The sequence below is a fragment of the Haliaeetus leucocephalus genome, unplaced genomic scaffold (genome assembly GCF_000737465.1).
Source record: "Haliaeetus leucocephalus isolate CR32 unplaced genomic scaffold, Haliaeetus_leucocephalus-4.0 Scaffold295, whole genome shotgun sequence".
Lineage (NCBI taxonomy): Eukaryota > Metazoa > Chordata > Aves > Accipitriformes > Accipitridae > Haliaeetus > Haliaeetus leucocephalus.
In genome coordinates, this window is record NW_010972731.1 from 6,993,559 (window position 1) to 7,011,619 (window position 18,061).

Sequence of the window (18,061 nt, forward strand, 5' to 3'; positions counted from 1 at the left end):
CCGCCGCCGAGTGTCGAACGGCCCCCGAGCCGACCGTCCTCTCGGTTCAGGGGGGAGCTTGGGCTGCTTCGGGGGGGTGGGGGGGGGAAAGGTGGCTGGGTGCTTCTGGATGAACCGAGGAGCTGGTCCAGAGCAGGCTGCAGCTGACTCTAACCCTGCCCCAAACACCAGCCGGCTCCACACCATCTACTCAAGGGATCCTTTAAGGCGGATCCTGCCTGGCTGAGGGGACAGAGGTGGCAGAATTAAGGCAAAAAGGCTTTGGCTCTAAGTGCAGCACAACCAGCTGGTCTCTGCCCTGTCAGCCTGCAGCTGCAGCGCTCACCGCTCCCACCTCCCTCCCAGGTACGCGCTGCTCGGCCACGCAGAAAAGGAAATCACGCCAGAATAAAGAAAGATCCTGCTTTAATCAGTTTGTCTTTAAGGCGTACCGTTTAGAGGGAAGGAGGGTGGTGAAAGATGGCTGCAGACAGGCTTTTTTGTTAATTAAGTAGTGCTAAGAGGAGCGTGCACACTCCAGCTATTGCTGACGGCAAAAGGAGCGCCTGCGGCCTAATCTGTGAGCTGCGGGAACTTGCCCAGACAGTTATTTGGTAATCCCACGTATAGATCTGTTCTGGCAGGCGAGCGCAGCTGGTTTTAGGCTACACAGGAGCCCTGGGTTCACAGATTTCAGCAACTCTCCCCCTTCTTTCCTGTGGGCATTTTACACGTGTTAAGTTAGTGGTTTCCCTGACCTGGCTCAAAAACTATACATTACCCAGAGCCTGGCTGTGTTTCGGACCAGAACACTGCGTACAACTGACCGCTCACAGAGGCACATGGAAGAAGAAGGTGAAACCTCAAGCTTGACCTTGCGATCGCTGTTTTGGAAGAAACCACGCCTCTGTTCAGAAACACGGGCTTTGCTAACGAGTGCTTATGCACCAACTGCAGGTTAGATAGAGACTAGGTTTTAATGTTAGTATTGCTTGGGAGAGCTATTCTTAAACAGAAACAGTTCAGCAGTCAAGAAGGTCTAAATGCCAAATAATGTCTTACCTGTTGTGTTACACAGCTCTGAATTGGACCAGAATAGCTTTCCAGTAGAAGAAAGAAGAGCACTAGATCACGTACAAGGCAGCCACAAGAGCAAGCACCAACCTAGCACTGGAAATGCTGATTTATTAGTCCATGCTTTTCTAATTACTTCTGTCACTTTTATCCCACCGGCAGTGGGCTTTGTTCTTCCCTCATGACTAGCACCCAGCACAGAGGAAGCAAGATGCATATATTATTCAGAGCTTCCTTTCCTGTGGACAGAGCCTGAGCACCTCTTCTGTCTCGTATTTCCTTACTGTCAGTTGGGAAATGCAAGCCTTTTTGCAAACCCTAAAATTAAATAAGTGGTTAGTTTTTGAAGTAACAGAGTAATGCCTTTTTCCAAGCATCTGTTTGCAGTTTGAATATCCTGCAGATGTTTATGTCCAGTCAAGGATTTTCAATTAACATATCTGAGCATCTCTTGCTCCATATGTACAAGAAACTAACACATACAAAGTTAAGAGGAAAAGACCTGTTAAATTCTGTAAATTAGATCAAGGCTAAGATGCAGGAATTACCTTGTGGATCAACTGCTGCTTCCCCCACCCCAACACACACGCACATTGAAAAAATCAACACAAAACTAGGCTTTGTCCATTTTACAAAAATAGCTCTTAACGAGATTTAATGCCTGTCGCCATTTTACAGATGTTCCAGACAAAAATCAACCTGCATATTTTATATATAAGAACAGAACTCATGACAAGTTGGAACATCCCCTCTGAGCTTGAGTCTTGTTTGAATGAGTGTAGAAGGTCACCTGGTAAAACCTGCCTCTAGCTTGTTAAAAATGTCTATAGTAACGTCAAGTTTTCCCAATAATGATCCAGAAAAAAAAAAAAAAAAGACAAAAAGACTTCACAACAGAAACAGTAATTCCTTACAATACAGATAAGGAATATCTGTTTAGGTAATTAAAAAAATGCACCAATGTTTCCATGAACTATTAAGCAAAAATGGCTACTCTAGAGTTATATAAGAAGGGAGCACCTACAGGTTGGATCTTTTCTGCTTAATTTAATTACGAAGCTAGAAAACTATTTCTGAAGACAGAGGAACACCAGCAACCTTATCCTGGTGAGGTTATCTTCATTACCTGGAAGTTTTGCAACCACAGGCAAAACAAGGCGAGTATTTTACCCTCTAGAGAGGCAAGCAGGCTGCATTTTGAGACTTCTTATATTACAATTCTCCCTCCCAGACAAGATTTCCAAAGCAAATGCTGAAACTGTCTCAAGTTAAGATATAAATAAATAAAGTGGAGTGACAGGACTCTGATAGGATATCCTGACTTATGCTACAGCAGAAAATAGTCTCTTCTTAAATCCAAGCATAAAGTGGTTCGAAGTAATTTACATGTGAGCCATACCCTGTGACGCGTCACTTATTTTTGGTTCTTCTCTTGCACATTTAGGAGATTTATGTGCGATTCGGAGGGATTAACTATATCCACTCTCAGGAGTTCTGGACGTTGTCACAGGTATCCGAGTCTTGCCAATGAAATCTAAACCCGAGGTCTACTGCCACACCATAATGCTTAATGATGACAGTAGGGTATCTTAATTCCCGCTGATTCTTTGAGTGTTGCTCTATTTTAGTCTTGAGTGTGGAGGTCTAGATTTAGAGCTGTGTTTCAGGACAGACAGCAGCATTATTTATTAGCACTTATTAATCCAGTCTCACAGCAATTAGAAAAGACTCGAGTCACTCTTCAAGTTAGTTTGAGGACCAGAAGAATAGTGATGAAATTTCACTATCCACCTAATGCACATGCTGCAGGCTCAGCAGTGGTAACTCGGGGTTCCCTGCGATTATCTGAAGGCAGCAAGTGAGGTTGGGCACCCTTTAGTTCCGGGACTCTGAGGACGTTGGGCTGCGAACTGTTGACATCAGGTGGGACTTGTATGTCTTGCTCAGGCCAGTCATCCAGAACTTGAGAAGCTTGACGTTGTCCTCCTCTGCAGCTCCCAGAATGCTCAGCAGTTTTTGGGTATCCTCCTTGGGTCTGCTGTCCACTTTAGTGAATTTAAAGAGGACCTTCACTTTACTGCAGAAACAAGAAACTCCTGTCACTACTCCAACAGACTTGCATGCATCAAACAGGAGTGAGCAGCAACTGTAGCTTCTCTTGGTACCTACTGCAACTAAATGTTAATAAAAGCTTCAAACAATATTCCATGGAACCTACTCTCATGCTTTGAATGAAGAAGGTGGGGGGAAGAAGTGTACAAGAAACGGGGGGATTAGTTAGGGGGATTACTCATTTTCAGTAGTAATATGCATAGTTTTAGGGGTTTTTTTTCATTCTAGCGGAAAGTAAAACAATTAATTGTGACAACTGAGAATCTCCCTGGGAGACACACCTACTGCCCATCTGGCCTTCAGGTAAATTCACAAGATTGTAATGTTCCATGAATTATTTCACACGACTATCTGGTCTTCCTTTATAACTACTTGCACCTTTGAAATGTAGTGCCTGAAGGTGCAACCATGACATCTGTTTGGCATGTTATCTGTACTGGAATATAGCGCGCATTGACAGGCATAGATGTATTTGCATACTTAATCCTCATAATGTATGTAAGGCAGACAAGTATTGTCATGTAGGTAACCTACAGATGTGTGAACTGAAGCGTAAAGGTTAAGAACTGCTGAAAGCCAAAAAGAGAGTTAGGACTAGAGTAGAAGGACTTTGATATTCTTGGCTCCCAACAGCAAAGCCAACTACTATCAATACTACAGCAGAAGTTACCTGACTACAAGTTTGTCCTGTACTCTGCTGTAACCGTTCCAGGATTAGTGCCAAAGCTGTTTTCTCTGAAAGCAATGTAGTTGTACTTACTTCATCCATTCCTCCTTCAGGCAAACAAGGCACTGATCCACAACATCTACAGAAAGGTTCTGGTTGGTCAGGGCAGCTTCGATCTTGTTCAAGATTGTTGGGCCAACTACAAGATCAGGAAGAGGGGAAAATAGGCGAGAAAGAGGACACACATGTTATAGGTTACCCGCTCACACCCTTACTAGTAATTGTTAGCAAGGACTAGTCCATTTATTTGGTGACCTGGGCCTGAATACCTGCTGGAATTACAGACAAGAATACACACTTGTTCTGCCTCTTACTCTGTTCAAGAGCACTAGCCTTCACTCATGTTTCATAGTACTTTGGTCCGGTGCATTAATTCAGCTTCCTCTATATGCAGAAAACTACACTATTAGTAACAGCACAGCCAATTTCAACACAGAATTTGGCTTGATTAGTCACAGACAATAATATTCCTTGAGTCAGGAAGAAACGCACCTATTCTACAAGGTGAAAAAATATACCCCCCAGTGGCCTGCCTTGATTTAATTTCAATGGAAGAGGAGCTAGAGACCATCCCACTAGAAAAACACCTGACCCAAGAAGCAACATGGAATTTTGTGAAGGATCCTGAGATCTGCACACAGGTTCAGGGGCCTTTGTTTTCTTCAGACCCACTTTTAAATTGAAGTTGTTTAGATTTTGTTGTTTCTAGTCCCATATCAAAAGCTCACTAAACAATGCAAAGTTATGAAAAATCTTCATGCCTTGTACAACATACATTCATATATATAAAAATATAAAACCTCAACTTCAGAGTCTCCACTTACTCTTGATTTAATGTTCCTCTTGTTAAGGGCAGTTCCAGGATATAGTATAAAAACAAATGGACAACCAACCCAAGGCATTCCTTTCCCGGACCGCTTTTTGGAATTCACTAGGAGGCTATTTTCCCAGCAGTCCGTGGCCTAATAAGTTTGATGCTGTGGTGGAGAAAAGACCTTTCAGTGACTATTTTTGTCCAGAAGATTCTGGACATGCCACTGGTTGGATGGAAAGTAGACTACTGTAATTATACATGTGGGATCTACAACAGAAAGAACACTACAGAGAGAGTAAGTCTCTGCTTTGCATTGCACCTGTACATTCAGAGGACAGAGCGGAAAGGATTGGTGACCTGTGAAGTGTTTTGAGACAGTCAATGAGGCCAATTCATCTAAATGAAGACTTCCCAGAAAACATGAGACTGATGGACCTGACTCGAATTACACCTAGGTGCAAGTGCTCAAGTCCTTGAACAAAGTAGGCAAAAAAAAAAAAAAAAAAAGTCTAGGCATTTCTGTATCAGTCATACTTGTCTATCAAGTGGAACACAGGAGATGAGTAATGTCACAGTCCTTATAAGCTAGACATATTCAAAATAAACACACAAGTATTCCAGGATAGAAGACATTCATTGTGGGTTACAGAAGAATTTCCCCATAATTGCTACTATACTCATTACAGAATTCGTTACTCATTTCTGAAAATTAATAAGCAAAATGCTGATCTGGTAAAGCAAGCCCTTTATAATTAAACAGACCTCAAGTAACAGTAACCCAGCTCTACTCAGACTTCCTTAAGGGCCAGTACATGAACAGCATAAAAAAAACAGTTCAAGATGATCTCTTAACCTCAGTGATACAGGTTCTTTCTGCTTTCAAATCACCCACCTCGATCTGCTGCAACAGGGCTACCACTGGTGACAACAAACTCATATTTGTTGAGGGACTGCTCATCATCAAACAGAGTTGGGTAGAGACTGGACCGGGTAGCAGTGCGAACTTCCACAAGGACCGCAAACTCTAGAGCAACAAGAGCCCAAAAGAACATGAACTGTACGAGCCCAGATTTTAAAATACAGCTACACACCCTCCTCCGAGAAAGCACAGCTCTGTCAGCTTACAATATTTGGCCCAGCCTTAATGTTTCCTCCACAGGCACCAGGACTGTCAGCTATAGTATGATCAGTGCTTAAAGCAGGTGTCACACCTTTCAACTACTGCGCAGGCAAGGGTATAGGGAAAAAAAAATAATTAAGCAGTACAGGTTTTGGTTCATGCAGCATTGTTAGAATATCTGCCAATACTTAATTAAAAAAAAAAATCATCTTGTGTCCTTTAACATAAGATGATAGGGAAAGAAGAGGGTTCTACAACAGGTTCTTACCAGATGATAATATGTGGGATGGGATTTGGACGTGCGGGCTAAGCCCTAGGAAGTTACACCGATACGCCTCTTCATACTGGTCACTGTAGGGGATGATCCGCACACAACCAACAGGCAGCATAGTCTAAAGAAGGAAGGAAACATGTCAAGAGAAACACTGGAGCTAAACCAGTAAAGTACCATTTTCTCCCTGACTTCCAGGGCCAGTCAAGACTTGGAGAACTGCTCAGGCAGATGCTCCTCATTTTGGGGATCAGAAGTATCTTACGTAGTTTGAAAGACTATGCAGTTGCTGAGGACAACGAAGACATCCAAAGGTTGGGGGTTTTTTTAGGTTTGTTTTGGGTTTTTTTCTTTTGGTTTGTCTCTCTTCCCCAAACCACATCATTTAACACGCATTCTCCAAAAGATTACATGTCAGAGACAGCCTGGACTACTACAGAAATATATGTAAAAATATGCAGTCAGGAAACAAAGGAAAAGGTTTCTACCCGTAGCACATCAAAAGCAGATTGGACAAGATCCATGTCTCGAGCTTTCCAGATAACCTGGTTCCCCATCAGAACATGCCAAGCCAGCATGCGGAATGCTGATGCCCCAAGAACCTGGAGGAAAAAAAAAAAAGAAAAAAAAAAAAAGAAAGAAACCAAAAACGTTCTGCATTGATTATGAAAATTAGTGAAATGTCCAGTTTGCCCTGTGAAATACATGAGTGCCACCTAAGAAAATGGCTAGAACTGAACAGCAGAAACAAACATGAAAATTTAGCAGGTCTTGTGCACAGAGTAATAGCTCTAAACCACAGCACCAAGATCAAGTAATTCTTTGACAGGTGCGAAAGGCATCCGACTATCATGGCAAAGCGATATTCGCCCCCATCTCTGGTTTCAAGAACAAACAGCAGCAAAGTACCACTTTGCCAAGATGCCTAATCAATGATCCAGTTCACTATCAAGCACATTAAGAGAACAACAGTTTCATTTCTAGGTTGCTCCAGATTCTTCAGTGCTCTGGCTAGACTGCATCAATCAGCCCACTTGTTGGCCAAATTAGCGGTTTTGTTAAGATGGGCATGGGCCTGTTTGGAATGGGACCGAACAACTTCTATTAGATGACAACAACTTTCAGGCATTTCTCTGATCTGGGTTATGCTCACAATAGTGATTCAGGCACAGAAAATGAAACAATGTTCTCACACAAGCCTCCAAAGGCACACACTTGCAATACAGTGATGTAGTTCAATAGCTTCAAGCATTCTAAATTGGGAGACAGTAGAACAAAAGGAGGCTAAAGACATAAAGCAGGTATTTGTCAGGAGTGTCCAGGAAAACAAGCTGGTGTGAAAACAGACTGCGGGTCAAATGCACTGAACTTTCCCCCTCAGTCAGGTAACTTGAAGCACTAGATAAAAGCTAGATCTGTACACAACCATTTGTTTTGCTTGTCAAGGATTTTTTTCCCTCTGGAACACTTTTGGTTTAGGCAAATAATACTTGGCTTTGAAGATGCTGCACAAACTCTGCATTAAACTACTGTCACTGCTCTTGGGAAGATGAAAAGCACAGCATTTGAGAGAAATCATATGATCCCTTCCCACATGACTGATGATCACTAGAGGCCCATGTGATCTCAGAGGAAGGGAGCGTCCTCAGAGATGCAGTTAACACCGTGCTACTAGCTGTGCAGGCACTGTGTTGAACGCAGAACCAGCAAAGAAGTGCAGACTGCAGGAAATCAATGTATCTTTTCAAAAAACATTACCAGGAGAAAAGAGGTTCTTAGCTTGTGAATGCAGATCAGAGTAACTGCTCCTCTCTTACCTGTCTCATATGCCTGAGAGAGCGAAAGACAGACAGCCTTCTGTGAGCTACATTCCAGCTATTGCAATCTGGCATCAGAGATGTTTCAGTTGAGCATTTAGATAGTTCCTGCCCTTCCACAACCTCTGGCTGGGAAGAAGGCTTCTCTTCTTCCTCAGAACCATCCCAGCCTTCCGACTCTTCTTTCAGATCTAGCAAAAAAGGAAGAGTGGTCATAAAAATTGCTGCTCTCTAGGAATGGGAACTGCCTTAAAAGTGCCTACACATGCTGCAGCCAATTGATTTTGGCTGTTTGTCGGAAGACAGAGTTCAGAACACAGTAACTGAAAGTACTAGCATCACAGACACACCTGAAGTGTTAATGAAGTTTATTAGTTCAGACATAAGATAACCACTGAAGGGTCAAGAAGGAATTTTCATCTCCTACAGAACACAAAGTCACATCTTTTGACCAGCTATGTGTTCTATATCTGTGTTTTAAAGGTCACGGCGAAAGCTTTGAGGCAGGTTTTGTAGATTCTAGTCTAAATGGATTAATAAAATAATTCAATGCAAGAAAAAATTACGGTCCTTTATATTACAGAAGTTTTGTAGAAAAAGGAGCAAGAAGTCCATATGTTGTGACTGCAAATTCTTCTGGCTGTAGAGATTCACTGGGAGGGCCAACTCAGCCAGAGAGAACAATAATCACAATGATGCAACATTGCTACTCAAGTAACAAACACCACATGTGTGTGCAGAGAGCCTATGAGGCCAAGGGCCTTGATTTCACATTCATGTCAGAGTCATCTCCATATGGGAGAGTGCATCAGGTACTGCAGAGACTATCACTAGGGTAAAGTTGATGAGAGATGGCTGTGCTTATGATGCTGATGAAAAGACTTTGTGTTTTACTATCCAAAGCATTCTCAGAGGGTTTTCCAGCTCTGGAAACATCTATCTCACCTGCAAGTTTTTCCATCTGAACAAGGGTGTCTTCTGTTGGTGCTCCTTCCAGAAGCTTCTCTGTAAGTCGGCTACCACAAGCTTTCAAAAGCCTGGAGACATCGAAAGAAAGAGAAATAGGGTTCATTAAGCCTGCTTGCTAGGTGCAAAAAACTTGGTGCAATGAGGTCAACAAAAAATCCAACCACCAACCAATTTCTGTCTCCTTTCAACACATCGCTATGCTTTCCTTGGTGTGGTAACTATCAACACATCTTAAAATCACTGCCACTCAAAGTCACCGAAAGGCCTACCATTTTGCAATTACTTTGTGCAACATACTTGTTCCCCATCCAAGTCACATGCCAGTGTTGCAACCTTCTCTGTGGCATCTTTCCAGGGAAGATGGATGAGCAAGTCAGGCACTGGAGCAACCGGACTCCCACAGACATACTACTGTGCTAAATGGCTGCACCTCCCACACTGCCTGTCGCAATACACGGGCACTTCCAGGTGAACAACCACTGTATTTCAAGTGTGGATCTGACATACAACACACTGGGTGTAGGAGCATCTTTTCTTGCTTTCTTCCGTACTTACTTTTATACTGCAAAGCCCTTCCATCTAGATAGACATGGCTTCCATTAGCAGCCACATTAGTAGGTTTACTTCACAGCAACAAGAAATTTTTTTTTGTCCTAAAGGAATCAACAGGCTGCTGTCTTTCTGTGCTTAGCTCCTTCCCATTCAGAGACTACTTAGGAAAGTCCAACTTACTACGTCAAGAAAAAATACCCAAACACTCAAATCACATTTCCACCCTTTCAGAATATGACAATATTCTCTTCATGATGGAGTTGTAGAAGCTAGATACACAAGTGGCATTACCAAGCAAAGGAAGTATGCAAACATGCCCACAAGTTTTCATCGTTGGTCAGTGACGTTAAGGAGCGGGCTGCATTGCCGTTCCGCTGGTGAAGGAAGGGAGTGAAGGCTGTGTTCATCCGCTGGGCACGCTGAGGGCATCCATACTGCTCTGCTTCAAACACCTACACCACAGAAGAAGAGCAGTATGAGAGACTGAAAAAGATAAAATGGTTACCTAAAGCTGAGCCAAAAAATGCACAAAAATACGAAGTGAAAAGGCAGCGTCGCAGACCATCATCCAAAATACATTGTAAATTATGGGAAAAGAGAGGGAAGGGACATCTTATTCTTCGATTGACTAAAATTATCATTAAGTAACACTTGTGCTCCAAAACCATTGTCCTTCCCAACTTTAGACACTTAAATTTCTAACAGAGCTACTGTCTAGCAGCTAGGTCTGCGAAAAGTGTTATGAATGGCTTAAAATGAGAGAGGCACCCTTCTCTCCTACACCCCCCAATTCACACCATCCTCTTATCCCTTTTGTCAACCTTAATGACCACCCTGGCTGCAAAGAGCTGGATCAGCTTTTTGACTCAGCTGTAAATCAACTACCATAAAGTTTTACTAATGTCGAGTCAAATGGACTCTGTGCACTGACCTACCTTAAGTGCTTTGCCCTGAAGCTCATCAATGATGCCTCTGATTTTTCCCAACAAGAAAGGCCAGGAGTTGATGAGGTAAATCCGGTCCATCATGATAGTGATGATGCTGTACCAGCGTTGGAAACCTCGAGCCAGGCTGTCTTTGATAAAGAAGGTGTGGCTGAACACAAAACCATGCTGTTCATCTCCGAAAAAAATAGGGCCTTCACGTCCTGGGCAGACCTGAAGGGGAAGGACATATACACCAAAGTAGTTAAGCATATCATGCAGTTGAAATGATAATAAACTGAACAAAGCTTCTTTCTCTTTAACACATACTTGGTGAATAAAACAAGCCTTTTTCAGGCTAATATCCAAAACCTAGGGTCAAACAGATCTCCAGAGGTACCCTACAAACACTACAAAAACTTCAATTTAACTGTATTTTAAGAATTCAGCTCTATTCAACTATGATACTGTTAAGAATCCACAAGGGATTTTGCTGAACCTGTGTCCTGGTTTCAGCTGGGATATAGTTAACTGTCTTCCTAGTAGCTGGCACGGTGCTATGTTTTGAGTTCAGTATGTGAAGAATGTTGATAACACTGATGTTTTCAGTTGTTGCTCAGTAGTGTTTAGACTATAGTCAAGGATTTTTCAGCTTCTCATGCCCAGCCAGGGCACCTGACCCAAACTGGCCAACAGTGTATTCCATACCATGTGACGTCCCATCTAGCTTAGGAACTGGGAAGTGGGGGGGGGGCAGGGATTCGCCGCTTGGGGACTGGCTGGGTGTCGGTCGGCGGGTGGTGAGCAATTGCCCTGCGCATCATTTGTACATTTCAATCCTTTTACTACTGTTGTCATTTTATTAGTGTTATCATTATCATTATTAGCTGCTTCTTTTCTGTTCTATTAAATCGTTCTTATCTCAACCCAGGAGTTTGACTTCTTTTCCTGATTTTCTCCCCCATCCCACTGGATGGGGGGGAGTGAGCGAGCGGCTGCGTGGTGCTTAGTTGCTGGCTGCAGTTAAACCACAACAACCTGACACAGGATCAATCTGTAAGATTGTCCCTTCACTTCCATGAGATACTGAATGTTAATGGTCTACAAAGATCAAGTATTTCTTGGCACTAAACAACAGATTCCATTGTTTTTACAAAAACAGTTTATCTTACAAAGAAAAACAATAAACACATAGGAGCAAAAAAAAAAAAGAAAGGGAAATTTTTGGTCTCACAAGCTGAGAGGAAGGAACCCCCAAGGTTATCAAAGATCAACCTTAAAAGTTACCATCAATCTCAGAATGAACAGACTTGTGTGTGTCTGTCTTTCCACCTCCATTCCCTCCTTGTTTCAGGCTGCACAGAGCAACCAGGATCAGCAAAGCACCATCTTGGATTTGAAACAATACATAAGGCCATAAACAGGTTTTCTCCCTGTACTCCCAAGGCAGTTACCTCACAGCTCAGACTGCGAACACAGGCCTGGCGCACGATGCTGAACAGCTGGGGGTGGTTTGGGTGTTGGTGACTGACGTACTTGATTGAAGTTTCTTTGTCGTGGCTGACATATCCAGGATGTCCTCCTGCAAGAGAGCGGCAACCCTGAAGATAGAAAAGCAAATCCAGCCATAAATGAGCATGCAGTTATCTAAGGTTTCCAAAGGCCTCTGCATATTCCCTTCAAAATGTAGGGAAATGTTACTTACACAAATAGATAAGGACTCAAATACTTAGCAGACAAGAAATATGAGTCAGGGTCAGGATTTGAACCCAGCTCCTCACACAGAACTCTGTGTGATACACTTCCCCTACTCTTATGCTCATTTTTCACTATTTAATTTAATTGTGAACTTGGTGCTGGCTCTACAAGAGGTAAAATTTGGATAACAGCAGCTGTGAAACCAACTGGCCTAATAAAACTGGCCATAACCTAAAGGAAAGTAAATAACAAATACCTCAGAACAAGTACTAATAGTAGACAAGTGTGAGAACAACAGAGAACATATATTTTCTCTATTGTTTTAACGGCTTTCACACTTTTTTTGTTTCCTAATCAATACTGCTCTTAAAATTACTATTAATAAATGACCAGACCTAATCTAACAAAGTAAGTGCTCTTCAAGGATGAGGAAAGCACTTCTCAGCCACAAGAGAATAACAGATCACAGGGCTTAAAGAGACCTCAAGACACCATCTTGTCAAGGTCTATACACTCCACAACAGTTCCTTCATCCTCTTGTCATGGATCATTACAGTTCACGAGGACTTAGAGGTCTTCTGGTACTAGCAGTCGCATACAAAACAAGTGCACTTCACTTTTTTTTTTTCTCTCTTAAACAATTCAATTTGCCTTAGAGATTCCAAGAGCCCTTTAGTTAAGCCAAGGACCACTGATGTCCGCACGCAGACCTTCACACTTGCCTCACACATGTCTGACTTCTTTGGCCCTGGGCTGCTGGAATCAGCGCTGGCACCTTCTGCTGGGCTGTGTGAGCGGATCCGGCTGCTCATCTGAATACCACCTTCCTCCTCCTCTGCCTGCTCATTCTGCCCAGAGATGTCCCCGCTGCTCGCGCCTTGGGGAAGCGGTGAATGTAGAACCTCAGTACAAAAGAGGGTGCGAGGACCGTGGAGCTCACAAAAATGGCAGAGGGCAACAATAGCATTCATAGTGAGAGCTCAGCACATGCACCAGGCCTCCTGCAGGCAAGGGAGAAAGCACACACTATTAGCACAACAGATATTAAAGCATCTCTTAGGCCCGATTGGTGCCAGTCCTGCCCTGTATCCTTCCAGGAGCAGCTGGACTTACGCTTAGCCTAAGCAACCAGCACAACTCCACCACGCAGTGCCCTGAAGAAGGACCAAGCCTTCGTGCCCTGGTGGGACGGGACTAGAGCAGATCGATCCCCCCGTGCCCGGGTCCCTGCCTCTGAGCCGGGTACACCGCAGGTCCCACGGCGGTGGAACGGGACTGGGCCGGACCCCCCCTCCCCGTGCGCGGACACCTCCGGCCTTACAGGGACAGGCTAGGGTCTGACAGACCAGACCTCCCCGCCGGGCCCGGCGCAGCTTCCCCAGAGGCCTCAGGCCGCAACGGGTCGGGACCGGCCCTACTCAGCGCCCCCAGACCCGAACGCCTCAGGCCCAGCCGGACCTGGACCTCGACCCGGGCCGGTCTCCCCTTCCGGGCCCCGACCTCCCGGCTCCGAGACCGGCCCAGCCCAGGCTCCCCGTACCCGGACGCCCACGGCCCGGTCCCCGCTCACCGCGGCTCCGGGCTCCCCCGCCCCGGCCCGTCCCGTCCCGTCCCGTGTCAGCGGGCGCCTGACACAGACTGACCCACCGGCCCGTACCATCCCTACCGGCAGCTGTGGGGGGGAGAAGAGGGGCAGACAGCTTCCCGGCTGCCCACCCGCCGCCGACAGGGAGCAGCGAGAAGACGGAGGAGAAAGCGAGAGACAGGAAGGAAGAAGAGGCCGTTCGTACCGCCGTACCGAGCCGGTCCTTCCCGCCGCTGTCCCGAGGAGCCCGCTCCCCCCCACCCCCCTCCCCCGGTGCGGCAGTGACTCGGCCCACGGCCGCCCTGTCCACAGTGGCTGGGCAGAGCTATTACCTCTAGACGAGAGGGGGGAGCTGAGAAGATCCGGGAGACGCCTCCTTCCTTCCCTCGCTATCCCCTGCCCCACCGCAGAGACCGGACAACGGTGTCGCAGCCCCGAGAGCCGAGAGGGGACGAGCCGGCGCCTACAACCCCGCAGGCGCCGCACCGGGAGCGAGCTCCGCTCCCCCCCCCCCCCCTTCTTCCCCCGCCAAGTAGTGCGGGCCGCATGGCGGGTCACGTGACCGGCAGCCTCCGAGAGGGGCCGCGGGGCGGGCCGTGCGCAGGCGCCGTGCGCGGGCGGGGCCCTGCTGAGGCGAAGCGGCCGCGAGCGCCCGGCCGGGGTCGGCGGGGCCGGGGTCGGCGGGTCCCGGGCGGTGGAAGGGGTTCGTAATCGGGTCCCGCAGAGCCCCTTTTCCCCCTCCCGTCTGCCCCCACAGCAAGCTGGGCCCCGGTTCTCCGTTAAAGACACTTGAGTGCAAGGACGGGCGGCAGCCATCATCTGCTTTAATTCCTTAAACTACTTAGAATGTGAGATTAAGGCAGAGGAAGGCTTCCATGAAGTATTCTCGTTCCCCACTCCATTTATAAAGCAGTTGTAGTGCGAGATTTACGCAGGTAAAGCCCGGGTTAGAAGGGTGAAGGAAGGGAGCAGACACTGGGAGTTACACAAGCCAGTTCTGGGCTCTTTAGTAGAGATCCCCTCTCCATTAAACTACTTCAGTTTTTCTTTAGGGTATCAAGTTTTATTAGAGGATTATTCAGCTCTAGAAAACTATGATAAAAAGATAAACCAAAGTCCATGTGAACTATTAATCCTTTCAGGCTTCAAATACACTACTGGATTGCCCCCCCCACCACACTCCCTTTACAGTGGAGTTTTAAATATCCAAGTCTGGACAAAAGCAGTAAATCTTCCACAAGGTAACAGCATAGATCATTCGGCTGAGTAACACTTGTACTTAAATCCCAAGAAAGACCAGTTATCACTGATACCACTACAATATATGCCTCTGGATCCAATCAGCCATGCATGGACTAATAATTATGCCTCTAAAGAAAACGATACTCAGATGGTCATCAAGACGGACGATTATTGTAACACAAAGATCAGACCTGAATGGAAGCGTTTGATCTAAAGTCCAGCTAATCCTGGAGCCCATCTCGGTCAAAGACCTGTAGCAGCACTTCCCAAGGAAGGCACGCTGTTGGCACAGAAAGAACTACGATTTCTACGCAAGAGCGCTCAGGAGAGTTCCGAGAATTCACCAGAAGAGCTTGAACAACTCCTGAGCAGAGGGTACTGCCACACGCAGCAGACAACTAGCAGCCTCTCACCAGCCAGCCAGAATCACATGTCCTAAGAAGCGACAAGAACAAAAGACCCCCCAAAAAAACAAAGGAAAAGCCAAATACAGAAGACCTACTACCTCATTTAAGACAAACTAAGAAGAACGACTCATTTGTTATCTTTATTTTCCAATAGTACATTTAAACAACTTCTCAGGACTAACCTCCTCAGCCAGGTTGGCCATGCAGAAAACATTTCCTAGGTTATACAGATCGCCTATGACAACACATACAACGGGTCGCGGTTGTACGGTAGACTGGAGAAGGGAAGTTGTAGAGGAGGAGGCAGCTGGAGTTACGCAAAAGCATGTAGAGCAATGGCAGTGCTACAGGTGTGTTAACAGAGGTCACTAGCTGCGGCTCCTCAGTGGCACAAAAAGAGGAGGGGGGCTGTACACAAGCAGCTTCTAACCCTTTCTTCTAGACACATTTCGAATACCTGCTAATAATATACTGAACTAGAGACCCCTCCTGTGGCTAAGAAGTGTAGTTGCATGTCTAATGCTACCTTCAGAACTGCATTTTGTATCTTTTGCTAATTAAGATGCAAGGAAATAGGAGTTAGATATCAAAGCATGCACTCAGTACTTCATGAACACATCTTGTGGCCATGCATGACAGGAAGAACTAGCCACAGGACCTTTGAGAGTCTTAAGTTCTTATATTCAATCAAAAGTCCTTCCCTGCAATAAACACAAATTAAAACCAGAGAGCTCAAGTGTTCTCAAAGTGTCTCAGCTGACCACAGCCCATGCAATTAACTCCAAGACATGAAGGAGCTACTTCATTAAAAATCTGACTTAATTTCAACAGTATCTCAAGACATGCAGATGCCAGACCCTATGCATTTATCAAACTATTACTTAAAAGTCCTTCCCTGAAGCACTTTCAGTGAACGCTTTATCTACTGATTCTACAGGTGGGACCCGACTTTGAATTTTCAACAGCAATCGGAGTTTAACGGCACAACTATCCACGTCAGAAAAGGAACCTTAGCAGTTCTCTAACTTTAAGAGCATTTGCCCTCTTAAAAATCAGCTTAAGAAAAATAGCGTAATATATAATTTGAAACTATTACATAGCTATTTCTACCATCCTTTTGATGTGAGGATGGATTTATTTTATTCACTTTAGGCAAAAAGGAAGAGAAAATGTAGCTGCTATTTGCCAGCTGCATATATTCATTTGCTTCTAATTCCACAGATAGAAAGCCATCCTGCAGCTCTCAGCAGGGAAGTCCATGCTCCCTAATAGGAACTAGCGGTATAAAAGCTCAGCCATTGCAAAGTGGACATTTCTGGTTCTTCTCCAACATCACGAAAGCATCCTGCACACATTCTCCTCTGGCAAGTGAGCCCTTGGCAACAGAAGGCGAGCCATCCACATTTTTGTATAGGTGGCAGTTTGGGGTTAGTCATTTGCAGTCCTTTCTATGACTACCACACATGGTTGTAAACACTTTTGACAACCCAGCTTTGTGCTTGAGCCCACAGCATTACTAATCTACTAATTTAATACTTCCACAGTACCAGAGAGGAAAATTGCATAAGCATGTTCAGCATTGAAATCACTGCAGGAGTAACTAGGAAAAAAAAAAAAACTTCAAAAATCATAAATATCTTTAATTACAAGACTAGTAAGGCAAGTTATGAAAAAAACCCAAGGTTTTGCTTTTAAGATCAGGTGTAACAGTTGCCTGCAAATATGGAAGTCTCTATGATAGGAAGCACAAGTACTCAGTGGTGAACTACTAACACTATGGACCTATGCTGTGTTCAATACTAAACTGCTATTTTATACTTTTAAAAACATCATTCACCACCTAGACAACAACCTGGGGACATATCTTCTACTAGAAAGCATACCGCTGTCACAGAGGCTCTGCTAGAATTAAGACACCAATTTTAAGTGAACACCGCAACAGTTCTGTATCAGCACTGGAAGCACAAATGGAGTATTTTCAACCATGGTTGACCTCAATACATACAAGCTTCACACAGCAAGAGCGAGAAATGCTTAGCTCCCACTTAGACTCCTGAAAAAAAGCCGGCAGGTTAGCAGCAGCAAGCAGCTCCTAGTCAGGCGTTTAAGTAGGAAGCACTGGATGCCGAGCTTCTCGCATTCTGACTTGATGACAGGTTTATTTACGCCCAATAGTAAGAGATTCGCACTGACATGAAGTGTTTCAAAGTTGTTTGAACAGTGAGAATCTTCAGATACATGAGAACTACAGAAAATTAAAGAGCCCATTGATTTAAGGGGTGAAACACTTAGAAGAATCCTACAACAAAGTTTTTACGTTTAAAATAGCGAATTAAAACCCAGATAGCATTCCAGTATGTTATCTCCAAATAAAATCCTGCATTTTGAGAGTTGGATAGAATTCTATGTTCCAGGTAGAATTATTTTGTTTGGAAACAAAGATCTATAGCATTGCCCTCACTTAAACTTATTTCCACTGCAGAAATGTATTAGCCTGTTGAATACCTTCATGCCAACTTTATAGAAACAAAAATTCAAATTTCTTTCAGTATGAACAACTACCTATCTAGCATCCTCCAGAACACTAAGGTCTTCTAAATATCCTTTTGTTTAGGTCTAATAAATTTGATCTAAGAGTAACCATTATTAGAAGATATTTTGTACCAGAAACTTAAAATCATACATAGCTGTTACGTATGGATTTCCTATAGTGATTTCTGCTTTTCGGCAAAACTGCCTTACAAGGACTTTTTAATATGCTCATCCTTTTG

At 44.6% G+C, this 18,061-nt stretch overlaps 2 protein-coding genes across 7 annotated transcripts in view; both read right to left on the minus strand.

The window, feature by feature from the left end:
- The window catches only part of PLD6 (phospholipase D family, member 6), a 3,685-nt gene extending 830 nt beyond the window's left edge, over window positions 1-2,855 (minus strand). Inside the window, exons 1-2 of the mRNA XM_010570596.1 lie at window positions 2,838-2,855; window positions 2,117-2,157 (exon numbers count right to left, since the gene is read on the minus strand). Coding sequence (XP_010568898.1) covers window positions 2,117-2,157; window positions 2,838-2,855 — 59 coding nt within the window. The remainder of the gene's footprint in view (window positions 1-2,116; window positions 2,158-2,837) is intronic.
- FLCN (folliculin) lies at window positions 1,673-14,101 on the minus strand. Of its 6 annotated transcripts, none has more exons than XM_010570366.1 (12): window positions 13,847-14,101; window positions 12,779-13,057; window positions 11,813-11,959; window positions 10,371-10,592; window positions 9,727-9,887; window positions 8,860-8,951; window positions 7,915-8,105; window positions 6,586-6,699; window positions 6,095-6,218; window positions 5,599-5,730; window positions 3,926-4,031; window positions 1,673-3,130 (listed from the first exon to the last, which is right to left on the minus strand). In XM_010570366.1, exons 2-12 carry the CDS (start codon window positions 13,025-13,027, stop codon window positions 2,929-2,931), a joined length of 1,740 nt encoding a protein of 579 aa, XP_010568668.1. In that variant the 5' UTR covers window positions 13,028-13,057; window positions 13,847-14,101; the 3' UTR covers window positions 1,673-2,928. The 6 variants fall into 6 exon arrangements, 5 of the variants coding, with proteins under 5 accessions (XP_010568668.1, XP_010568671.1, XP_010568670.1 ...); XM_010570369.1 differs by lacking the exon at window positions 13,847-14,101 and adding an exon at window positions 13,723-13,835; XM_010570368.1 differs by lacking the exon at window positions 13,847-14,101 and adding an exon at window positions 13,714-13,835.
- Window positions 14,102-18,061: the final 3,960 nt, after the last annotated feature.

What these genes read in the sequence shown, in the direction of transcription:
- FLCN (XM_010570366.1), bottom strand. Translation starts at nt 13,027, where the DNA reads ATGAATGCTATTGTTGCCCTCTGCCATTTTTGTGAGCTCCACGGTCCT. An exon ending in TTCGCAGTCTGAGCTGTGAG is followed by an intron (nt 10,593 to 11,812) that starts GTAACTGCCTTG and finishes CTTCCCCTTCAG; the next exon opens with GTCTGCCCAGGACGTGAAGG. An exon ending in TTGCATACTTCCTTTGCTTG is followed by an intron (nt 8,952 to 9,726) that starts GTAATGCCACTT and finishes CGATGTCTCCAG; the next exon opens with GCTTTTGAAAGCTTGTGGTA.